Genomic DNA, 12,780 nt, shown 5'->3' on the forward strand with positions numbered 1-12,780 from the left:
TCTGTGCTCTTTTAAATGCTTCCAATGACATGTGCCTCAAATAGCCTCTGACAACCAAATCCAGCTCCTGGCCTTCACGTGTGGCTTAGCTACTAAGCCCGCGGATCCGTTTCTACTGACGAGAAGGGGCAAAGGCGGATTACTGGTGCCTTAGACAGTTGCTTCGGGCAGATGGGGCTCGTCAGCTGTGGTTGGTAGCTCATCTAGAAGAAGGAAACCTCTGATCTCAAACCTCCGCTGCCTTGCAGCTCCAGCAAGGACTCGGGAGTAAACCCCGAGGGAAAATTCTGGAGCTGGAGTCCCTAAGGTAGTCCTACATTTGAGTTCAACGCTGACTGGCAACTCCTGTGATGCTGCTGGTACTAAACTGTATTAGCCTCTGCAGTTCCTTTGGGTTCATCAGATGTATGGAGAGGGGGAGCTGGCTACACATGGGCAACAGCTTGCTCTCCATATTGTAATGCCCAGGCTTGCATATCTAGACAGCTAGGATGCAATATCTATAGTTGACTCTGACCGATGGAGGCCCTCACCTCACCTCTCAAACCACTTCATCTGGCACCAACAATCATTCCACGGTCAAAGTCACTCAGATCACATTTCTTTCCCATTCTGATGTTTGGTCCGAACAACAACCGAACCTCTTGACCATGTCTGCAGACTTATATGCATTGAGTTGCTGCCACATAATTAGCTAATTAGATATTTGCATTAGCGAGCAGGTATACCTAATGAAGTGGCCACTGAGTGTATCTTGTTAGGACACTGAAGGAGACTGTAGCCCATCTAGTCTATGCCTGCTTGCAGAGCAGCTCATCCCCCAACCCCCTACTGATTTTCTTGGGAACCTGTTCCCATTTTACTCTCTGTAACTTAGTGGCCAGTTAAGCAAAGAATGGCACTTCTTTGGGAAGTGGAGGAAACCAGGGTCTCCAGGGCTAAACTCTCACTCACTGACAGCACAGAAGTCAGGATTGAACCCAAGTCCTTGGAGCTGAGAGGCTGTAGATAGTTAACTTCATTACTTTATATAAAGGCTTTCTTTGTAACCGACAGCTAGAGATTAACAATCTTGCACTTTACATTAGCCACACCGAGTTTAAATTCTAAATGTACTCATTAACCATGCAATTCTTGCAGACTCTGTCTGCTGGTTTATGGATACAAGAGAGACTACAGATGCTAGAAGTCTGGAGCAGAATACTGGAGAAAATCAATGGGTCAGGCAGCATCTATAGAGGGAAATGAACAGTCGACCTTCAGCCCTGCGCCTATCTAAGAGTTTCTTAATTGTCGCTAATGTATCTGCTTCTACAACCACCCCTGACAGGGTGTTCCACCCATCCACCACTCTTTGCATGAAAAATAAATTTACCTCTGACATCCCCCTACATATACTTTCCTCCAATCTTCTTAAAATTATGCCCTGTAGTATTAGCCATTTCTGGCTCTAGCTCTAACTATTCACTCGATCTTCGTATATCTCTTATCATCTTGTACACTTCTATCAAGTCACCTCTCATCCTGCTTTGCGCCAAAGTGAAAAACCCTACCTCACACACTGTATCTCCATAGGATATGCTGTCCAATCCAGGCAGTGTCCTGGTAAATCTGTTCTGCATCCTCTAAAGCTTCCACATCCTTCTTATAATGAGGTGGGCCAGAGCTGAACACAATATTCCAAATGTGGTCTCATCAGAGTTTTATAGAGTTGTAATATTACCTCACAGTTCTTGAACTCAGTCCTCCTATTAATGAAGTCCAACACGCCATTTGCCTTCTTAACAACTACGTCACCTGACATGGCAAAATAATGTAGAGATATAAACAAGATATAACGTAATGAAATTAAGTTTTATTTTGGAAGCCAGTTTCTTTTCTTCTTTCCTTCAGATGATGAAGAGGGAGATCCGGATGGTGTCATTGACCCTGGAATAGAGTACATACCACCTCCCAGCATGGCCAGCAGCGCAGTGATTGTAGGCAGGAAGAAAGTAAAGGTACATGAGCAAATCAAGCGTGAAGCTGAAGAGGATGAAGACAGAGATGAGAAAATGGAAGATGACACTGAAGAACCCGAGCATGGCATTGAGTTGTCCCAAGCTAGGGCTCATGAGAGAAAAAAGGTCCAGGTGGAGAGGCTTGTGCAGCCGCCTGTTCCCAAATATACAGCCCTCAGTTTGTATGATGAGCGACTGCTACTCCGAAGGCTAGAATCGTGCCCTCACGCATTAGCCTTGAGCGTTGAGGCCAAAAGACTCTGTCGCAAATTACTTGTGAGACAAGCCAAAAGGGAAAGGGGTTTGCCCCTCTTTGACCTGGATCGAGCTGTTGAAGCTGCCGTTTCACTGGTTGGTGAGGTGTATGGAGCCAAGGAAGGTAACTGCAATGGGATACCTATGGGCATTGGGACCTTCCGGACTACCAGTCATGACTTTCGGATCCTGGACCGGTACCAGGTGAGCGTGATCATGAACATTATGCCTATTGGTTCTTCAAATGTCAGTAGTTTATAGTCTGATTGTTTAATATCAGTATCAGTCCCTGACCTGGGGATGGCAGGAGAAGGGGAAATGCACTGAGATTATGATTATTCATCCCATTTGCCTCTCACCAGACTGGTATCGAGAGACCAACATTTTTCAGTATCAGATCCCTGACTTTGAGGAAGACTAGTTGAATTGCACTGGGCCACTTTGTCTGCTTCAAGAGAGCGTTTCAGGATAAGCATTTTCCATCTTCAAGTTTATTGTCATGGGCATTCATGTACATATGCCTTGCAAATTAACTCTTTGCAGGATCAGCACAGTATATTGTAAACACAATAATCACAAATTACATAAGCTTAAATTAACATTTAAAATTATACATAACTTACATGACACCAAAAAGCAAAACATTTTGGCAGTGTAAGTTGAGGGCAATATAGTCTGAGTTAGAGTTAGGGTTTTTCTACGTTAGGTTGATTTAGCAATTGAATCTGGTGACAAATTGGTGCAGGGGGGAGGGTTTCAGATTTCTCAATCATTGGCATCTCTTCAGGGAAAGCTACGACATGTACAAAAAGGAGAAGTCACACTTGAACTTGAGGGGGACCAATATCCTTGAGGGCAAGTTTACTAGAGCCCTTGGTGAGAGTTTAAACTAATTTGACATGGGGTGGGAAACTTGAGTGATGAGGGGAGAGGATGGGGCAGTTGGTGCACAGGTAGATGCAGCATTTAGAGAGACTTTGAGGAAGGATAGGGCACAATTGCAGTCGGATGGATTGAAGTGTGTCTATTTTAATGCATTAGGAACTAGGGTGATGAACAGAGCATAGGTGAGTACATGGAACTGTGACGTTGTGGCCGTTACTTTGAAGGTATGAGACGTGAATTAGCTGAGATAGACTGGCAAATGACACTTAAAGGATTGACGGTGGATATGCAATGGCAAGCGTTTAAAGATCGCATGGATGAACTACAACAATTGTTCATCCCAGTTTGGCAAAAGAATAAATCGGAAGGTATTGCACCCGTGGCTGACAAGGGAAATTAGGGATAGTATCAATTCCAAAGAAGAAGCATACAAATTACCCAGAAAAAGTGGCTCACCTGAGGACTGGGAGAAATTCAGAGTCCAGCAGAGGAGGACAAAGGGCTTAATTAGGAAAGGGAAAAAAGATTATTAGAGAAAACTGGCAGGGAACATTAAAACTGACTGTAAAAGCTTTATAGGTATGTGAAAAGAAAAAGATTGGTTAAGACAAATGTAGGTCCCTTACAGTCAGAAACAGGTGAATTGATCATGGGGAACAAGGACATGGCAGACCAATTGAATAATTACTTTGGTTCTGTCTTCACTAAGGAGGACATAAATAATCTTCCGGAAATAGTAGGGGACAGAGGGTCCAGTGAGATGGAGGAACTGAGGGAAATGCATGTTAGTAGGGAAGTGGTGTTAGGCAAATTGAAGGGATTAAAGGCAGATAAATCCCCAGGGCCAGATGGTCTGCATCCTAGAGTGCTTAAGGAAGTAGCCCAAGAAATAGTGGATGCATTAGTGATAATTTTTCAAAACTCTTTAGTTTCTGGACTAGGTCCTGAGGATTGGAGGGTGGCTAATGTAACCCCACTTTTTAAAAAAGGAGGGAGAGAGAAACCAGGGAATTATAGACCGGTTAGCCTAACATCGGTGGTGGGGAAAATGCTAAAGTCAGTTATCAAAGATGTGATAACAGCATATCTGGAAAGCGGTGAAATCATTGGACAAAGTCAGCATGGATTTGTGAAAGGAAAATCATGTCTGACAAATCTCATAGAGTTTTTGAGGATGTAGCTAGTAGAGTGGATAGGGGAGAACCAGTGGATGTGGTATATTTGGATTTTCAAAAGGCTTTTGACAAGGTGCCACACAGGAGATTAGTGTGCACACTTAAAGCACACGGTATTGGGGGTAAGGTATTGATGTGGTTAGAGAATTGGTTGGCAGACTAGAAGCAAAGAGTGGGAATAAACGGGACCTTTTCAGAATGGCAGGCAGTGACTAGTGGGGTACCGCAAGGCTCAGTGCTGGGACCCCAGTTGTTTACAATATATATTAATGACTTAGATGAGAGAATTAAATGCAGCATCTCCAAGTTTGTGGATGACACGAAGCTGGGCGGCAGTGTTAGCTGTGAGGAGGATGCTAAAAAGATGCAGGGTGACTTGGATAGGTTAGGTGAGTGGGCAAATTCATGGCAGATGCAATTTAATGTGGATAAATGTGAGGTTACCCACTTTGGTGGCAAGAACAGGAAAACAGATTATCTGAATGGTGGCCGATTAGGAAAAGGGGAGGTGCAACGATACCTGGGTGTCATTATACACCAGCCATTGAAGGTGGTCATGCAGGTACAGCAGGCTGTGAAAAAGACGAATGGTATGCTGGCATTCATAGCAAGAGGTTTCGAGTACAGGAGCAGGGAGGTACTACTGCAGTTGTACAAGGCCTTGGTGAGACCACACCTGGAGTATTGTGTGCAGTTTTGGTCCCCTAATCTGAGGAAAGACATCCTTGCCATAGAGGGAGTACAAAGAAGGTTCACCAGATTGACTCCTGGGATGGCAGGACTTTCATATGATGAAAGACTGGATCAACTAGGCTTGTACTCATTGGAATTTAGAAGATTGAGGGGGGATCTTATTGAAACGTATAAAATTCTAAAGGGATTGGACAGGCTAGATGCAGGAAGATTGTTCCCGATGTTGGGGAAGTCCAGAACGAGGGGTCACAGTTTGAGGATAGAGGGGAAGCCCTTTAAGACCGAGATGAGGAAAAACTTCTTCACACAGAGTGTGGTGAATCTGTGGAATTCTCTGCCACTGGAAACAGTTGAGGCCAGTTCATTGGCTATATTTAAGAGGTAGTTAGATATGGCTCTTGTGGCTAAAGGGATCAGGGGGTATGGAGGGAAGGCTGGTACAGGGTTCAGAGTTGGATGATCATCCATGATCATATTCGAAGGGCCGAATGGCCTACTCCTGCACCTTTTTTCTATGTTTCTATGTTGTGACTTGGCCGTCACAAGGACAGGAATGGCTGCTGTTCTGGGGTTTAGATGTTTTGGATATATTGGTTGCTAATGCAAGCAACACATTTCACTGAAGGTTTTGAAGTGCATTTGAGAAATAAATCTGAATCTGAATGTATGAAGGTGACGTGCATTCCCATCGCTTTGCACATTTTGAGTGTGTCACCATAACAGTATATCTGTTCCCTGTGAACCTAATACATTTCTTGCACATTTTGAGCAGAAGGGGATTGGAATGTCACCGCCCACTTCGACAGCCTCCAATGCACCTAAGCCCGCAGTCACTACTACGGATGCATGATCAGTCTTCCAGAGAGTGAAGACATAGAAAGCATCTGGCTGTGTGGTGTCCCTGGCTGGACATCATCCTCAGATCCTGCGCAGATCAGCTGGCAGGGGTACTGGCAGACAGCTTTAACCTCTTCCCTGTTTCAATCTTAAGATTCCTACCTGGTTAAAAAGATCACTATTAGTCTGTTTCCTAAGAAAAACTGTGCTTTAATGGCGACTGCCTGGTACCTCTGACATCCACCATTGTGAAGTGCTTCGAGAGGCTGGCCGTGGCACACTAACTCCAGCCTTCCAGACAACCTCGGCCCACTGCAACCCACCTATTGCCGAAACAGGTCTACAGTGGATGCCACGACCTAGCCCCACACTCATCTCTGGAGCATCTGGACAGTAGACACTGATGTTAGACTATTGCTTATTGACGACAGCACTGATTTCTTTCTTTTTTTGGCGTGTGCCTGCGTGCATCTGTGATGATGTCTTTTTTTTTTATTTGGATAAGGAATTCACAAATATCATGTACTTTTTTCACACATGTAACCTTTCCCATTTTTTTATATGTATAAAACTATAATTATTTATACATTCTTAAGTACACATTGAGATGATATAAAAGCAAATTAGACACTTAAATAGATAATTATGTACTGTGGTAATTCTAATCTATTAGGCTAAGTAATGGTATTAGTTGTTAAGAAAAATGGTAATAGTTTCCATATAACTCTTCTGGATCATTTCTACTGGTCCAAAATGTTGTATATAAGCCTATGTAACAACCATTGTAGGTGTTCATATCCTAATTTGTTCATGCTTGCTCCTGCCCGCAGACATAATTATCCAATCCCTATGTACTTATTTACTTTTCATTTTTTATCCCTTTCCCAAATCTTTCCCTTTACTTGTGTTAATTCTCTATTTTCCAAAAGAAAACAAAAAAAAAGACATTTAGACTAGGGGCACTTACGTTAGCAATATTACTGTGTTGATGAGAAGAGCAGTATAAATCATTAGGAGAGTCATCTAAAGTCTGCTCGCATTGGGGTTATATATTCAATCCATTTATTCCAGATTTGATAAAATTTTTCTTTTTGAATTCTCAGGGAGTAAGTCAACTTTTCCATTTTAAATATTTCCAAGATAATTTCGTGCCAGTCTTCTAATGTAGGTGGTATTGGATTTAGCCACTTTCTAGTGATTGATTTCTTACTTGCCGCTAAGAGGGCCTGCAGCAACTTTATATCTTCCTTCTGTTCAAGAAACAATACATGCCCCAAATAGAGCGTCTCAAAGTTCAGAGGTATCTAGGACCTAAGTACCTTAACTAATGTTCTATGAATACCTTCCCAATATAGACTTAATTTAGGGCAATCCCAGAAAATATGAAAATGATAGGCCTCCTTGGAGCCGCACCTTCTCCAACACGTCACGTTTGTATCTTTATATTTTTCCTGATATGGGGTCTTGAAGTATCTTATAATGTTTTTCCAACAATGTTCTCTCCAAGTCAAAGAATTAGTCGAGGACCATTGAAAGCTGCAGATTTTCCCCCAAGCCTCCTCTGAAAGTACCAACTCCGCTTCTTTCTCCCACTTCTCTTTAATATACAGTGTATTTACATTTTTAGCATGGGAGAGTGCATTATATAATCGAGAAACTGATTTACTAGGTATTGAACTGCAAGCCGAATTCAGAATCTTGAAAAATTCTAATTCTACTGTTGATAGGTCTGTATATCTACAACTCTGGTTAACATAGTTTCGTACTTGAAGGTACCTAAAAAAGTCATTGTGTTCTAGGCCATGTTTGTCCTGCAGGATTTGGAAACTTTGTAATACTCTTTTATCTATAAATGAGAGGTAGGTTGTAAGACCTTTCTTTATCCATAGCTCAAATCTTTTATCTCCTCTGTTGGGAAGGAATTCGGTATCATATGCACACCATCTAAAGAGTTTTAACATGTTATTAATTCCACATGAATTAACCACCTTCTGCCATACTTTTAATGTAAGATTTATCCAACTGTTTTAAAATTTTTCCAAATGGGCCATCAATCCTTTGTCCGCTATTGAGGCCTGTAGAGGAAAACTGTCAACTAATCCAAATTCTATTTCCTTCCATCTAGCCTTATATTCCCTATTACACCAATATAACAGAAGGGTTATCTGTGAGGCATTAAAATAATTTCTCAGGCAAGGAAGAACCATACCTCCTCCTTCCTTCCCTAACTGTAAGGTGTTATATCGAATTCTAGGTTTCTTTCCTTGCCAAATGAAGCGGGAAATCCATTTGTCCCATTCCCTGAATTGATTATCATCCACCTCCACCGGTAAAGTACGGAAAAGATACAATGACCGAGGAAGAATATTCATTTTTATAGTATTTATCCTTGAATTTAAACTTAAAAAGGGGATAGGATTCCATCTATGCATATCTGCTTTTATCTCTGAGATTAATGGCCCATAATTTACCTGTGACAGTGTTGAAAGATCCTTCGGCAGGGTTATTCATAAATATTTTAATGATTTAGCTTCCCACTTAAGATCATATGTATCCTGCAATTTCTTGGATGGTGTATAATTTAGGGACATAACCTGCATTTTCTTTACATTTATTTTATAACCTGATATTTTCCCAAAGTCATCCAACAGTGTAAACAACCCTATAAATGATTTTTCTGGTTCACTCAGATAGACCAAAACATCATCTGCGAATAATGCCACTTTCTGTTCAATCCCTGCCACCTTGATACCTTTTACAATTTTGCTCTGTCTTATTAGTTGGGCAAGTGGTTCAATATATAGCGCAAAAAGGAGAGGAGAAATTGGGCATCCCTGTCTAGTGCCTCTCTCTAAGATGAAGGAGTCAGAGAGGTCCCCATTTATCTTAATTCGGGCTGTAGGGCTGTCATATAGAGTCTGAATTACTTTAATAAACTTTTCTTGAAAGCCGAATCTTCCTAACACTCTGTATAGGAATGCCCAACTAACCGAATCAAAAGCTTTCTCAGCGTCCAATCCTACTACCATTGTCCCTGTCTCGTTCTTATTAACCTGTTGTAATATGTGCAGAGTTCTCCTTATGCTGTCCTGTGTTTGTCTTTGTTGAATAAATCCAGTCTGGTCTAAGTGGATTAGGCCAGGTAAAAGCTTTTCCAATCTGCGTGCTAATATAGGTGTAAATAGTTTGTATTCTAAATTAAGAACACTAATTGGCTGATAATTGCCACATTCTAGTTTACCTTTACCCTCTTTAGGAATAACTGAAATAATCGCTTCTCTCCAGGAAGGTGGAGTTTCTCCTCTCTGTAAGATCCAATTAAAGGTGTTAAGTAGTAATGGGGCTAACTGTGTCTTCAGGGACTTGTACCACTCTGAGGTAAACCCATCAGAACCCAGGGACTTTCCAGCCTTTAACCTAGAGATGGCCACGTTCAGTTCTTTGACAGTTACTGGTTCTAATAAACTTTCATTTTGTAAATCTGTAAGTTTAGGTAGATCTAAAAAATTCAATACACTGTCTATATAGGGCTCATTGGGGGCCCGGGGTTGGGAGTACAGCTCTCGATAATATGTTTCAAAACTCTCTTCAATTTTCCCTATCGTACTCTCCACAAGCTGTGTCTTTGGATTCTTTATTTTATGAATTGTATTGTCTGCTTGTTGTTTTCGTAATTTATATGCTAATAATCTAGCTGATTTACCTCCTACTTCATAATTCTTTTGTCTCAGGTAAAGAAAATTTCTTTGAGTTTCCAACGTATAAATATCGTCGATTTCAGTTTGCAATTTCCTAATTTCCTGTTTTCGATTTGAATTACTTTTGTTGCTATCTACAACTTGAAGTTGTTTTAATTTTCCTTGAAGGTCTACTAATTTTTGTGCATTGATTTTTTTCATGTGAGTGGTAATGGAAATAATTTTTCCTCTCAGTACAGCTTTCAATGTATCCCATAAGATCACTGGTGATGTTTCTCCAGTGTCATTAAGGTCTAGGTATTCTTTGATTTCTCCCCTTAATCTCTCTATTACTTTCGGGTTATTGAGTATATGTGAGTTTAGCCTCCATAGTGTTTTCCTCATTTTCCTTTCCAGGATTAGAGACATAGAGACTGGGCTATGATCCGACAGATCAATTGTTGCAATATTACAGTTTTTTATCCTGAGTCTATCTGTATTAAAGATAAAGAAATAGTCTATCCTTGAATAGGCGGAATGAGGGAAAGAGTAATATGTATAATCTTTACTAGTAGGGTGAAATTCCCTTCAGACATCTATAATTCCCAACTCCTCCATCAATGAATTCATTTTCCGAGTCAGAGGTTTATTCTGAGTAACTATTCTTGAAGAATCTAATACAGGATTTAATCTAATATTAAAATCCCCTCCACAAATTACTACCCCTTGAGAACTGACCATTAGGTCAAAAATGTGTCTATAAAATGACCATTCACAACCTGGAGGAGCAGAAACATTCAGCAATGTTATTTCTGTACCTTCTATTCTTCCTGTGATTTTTACAAACCGTCCTTCTTTGTCTTTAGTCTCTGAAATATGTTCATAATTAAGAGTACTTGATATTAAAGTAGCTACCCCTCTTTTGTGACTCAATTTATATGATGAATAAAATACATGTTAAAGCCCATTCTTTTTAATTTTCCATGTTCAGATTGGCTCATATGTGTTTCCTGGAGGAAAGCTATTTGTGCCCTTTTTTCAATTTAGACATAATCTTATTTCTTTTAATTGGATTCAAAACCCCATTAACATTATAGGAAATTATTTTTACCAATTCAGTTTGCATTTTTCTCTAGTAGAAAAAAAAACACTCTCCTTTTCTAACCAAACAGTAAGCAATCCCTTCTCAACAGTAAACCAAGACATATAACCACTTTTTTAAAGAAAAGGGCTTCCCTTCCTCCACTATCAACTCTGCTCTTAAACGCATCTCCCCCATTTCACGTACATCTGCTCTCACTCCATCCTCCCGCCACCCCACTAGGAATAGGGTTCCCCTGGTCCTCACCTACCACCCCACCAGCCTCCGGGTCCAACATATTATTCTCCGTAACTTCCGCCACCTCCAACGGGATCCCACCACTAAGCACATCTTTCCCTCTCCCCCCCCCCCTCTGCATTCCGCGGGTATCGCTCCCTACACAACTCCCTTGTCCATTCGTTCCCCCCCCATCCCTCCCCACTGATCTCCCTCCTGGCACTTATCTGTGTAAGTGGAACAAGTGCTACACATGCCCTTACATTTCCTCCCTTACCACCATTCAGGGCCCCAAACAGTCCTTCCAGGTGAGGCAACACTTCACCTGTGAGTCGACTGGGATGATATACTGCGTCCGGTGCTCCCGATGTGGCCTTTTATAAATTAGCGAGACCCAACGCAGACTGGGAGACCGCTTTGCTGAACACCTACGCTCTGTCCGCCAGAGAAAGCAGGATCTCCCAGTGGCCACACATTTTAATTCCACATCCCATTCCCATTCTGACATGTCTATCCACGGCCTCCTCTACTGTAAAGATGAAGCCACACTCAGGTTGGAGGAACAACACCTTATATTCCGTCTAGGTAGCCTCCAACCTGATGGCATGAACATCAACTTCTCTAACTTCCGCTAGGCCCCACCTCCCCCTCGTACCCCATCTGTTACTTATTTTTATGCACACATTCTTTCTCTCCCTCTCTTTTTTCTCCCTCTGTAGTTCTGAATATACCTCTTGCCCATCCTCTGGGTCCCCCCGCCCCCCTTGTCTTTCTTCCCGGACCTCCTGTCCCATGATCCTCTCATATCCCCTTTGCCAATCACCTGTCCAGCTCTTGGCTCCATCCCTCCCCCTCCTGTCTTCTCCTATCATTTTGGATCTCCCCCTCCCCCTCCAACTTTCAAATCCCTTACTCACTCTTCCTTCAGTTAGTCCTGACGAAGGGTCTCGGCCCGAAACGTCGACTGCACCTCTTCCTACAGATGCTGCCTGGCCTGCTGTGTTCACCAGCAACTTTGATGTGTGTTACATATAACCACATCCTAGACATTTTTGAACGTGTAACATTTGAAAATTTTTCCCGACTTCCCACAGTGAGGCCTGAGCACCGACCCGCCTCAGTTCAGAGGGATAACCTCCATCTTCACCCTGTGTTAGAGGGCCCTCAGCAGTTTGAATAATCATAGAGAATTTTCTCCTATTTATGTCTCGACCAAATTGCTATCATTCAAGTTATTCCACCTAGTTTGTTTTCAGTTACCAGTTTTCATTTTACCTTTAAGTCCGATTTACTCTTTTCAGTCATTTCTCTTAATTAATCTGTGGTCTCTGTACATTCGCGTCTGAATATTCGCAGCTTTTCCTTGTAGTTTGACACTCTGGTTCGTGTGGAGCGTCCTCGCCGCACTAACTGCCACGACTTCTGCTGAATCCTCTCCAGTAGCGACTCCGGTTGGGTGATAACTTTAATAGGTAGTCCCCGGTCCGCCAGGTCCGACGTTGCCTCCTCCACCGTAGCGTAAGTTTTTGTCCCTTCATCGTAAAAGACTCTCAGCCGAGCTGGATACAGGGTCTGGAATCTGATGTTGTTTTCCTTCAGGACCGTCCGTGTTTCCGTATATTCCTTCCGTCTGGCAAGAATCCCCGGTACGTAGTCGTGGTCTAAACTGATTTTACAGCTGCTCCACATGAAACCTTTCTTTTGCCATGCCCTTTTAAGCACCTCTTCCTTCGTTCTGTAACTGAGAAATCTGACCAGAATTGATCTGGGCTGGGCGCCTGCCGGAGGCTGTGGTGCCAACGCGCGGTGAGCTCTTTCTATCTGTAGGTCTTTTGCAGCCAGTATATCAAGGTTCTCTATAAGCAGCTTCTCTATGAAGGGAATCATCAATCCGAGTTTACCTTCGGTTCCTTCAGGAACTCCGTAAATCCTCACATTTT

General features: G+C 42.2%; 1 protein-coding gene across 1 annotated transcript in view; it reads left to right on the forward strand.

Annotated features, from left to right (window-relative positions):
- The window catches only part of kat14 (lysine acetyltransferase 14), a 47,066-nt gene that overhangs the window by 20,481 nt on the left and 13,805 nt on the right, over positions 1–12,780 (forward strand). Inside the window, exon 6 of the mRNA XM_072265732.1 lies at positions 1,894–2,459. Within this exon, the coding sequence (XP_072121833.1) occupies positions 1,894–2,459 (566 nt within the window). The remainder of the gene's footprint in view (positions 1–1,893; positions 2,460–12,780) is intronic.

The sequence above is a fragment of the Mobula birostris genome, chromosome 8, assembly GCF_030028105.1.
Source record: "Mobula birostris isolate sMobBir1 chromosome 8, sMobBir1.hap1, whole genome shotgun sequence".
In the NCBI taxonomy this organism is placed as follows: Eukaryota; Metazoa; Chordata; class Chondrichthyes; order Myliobatiformes; family Myliobatidae; genus Mobula; species Mobula birostris.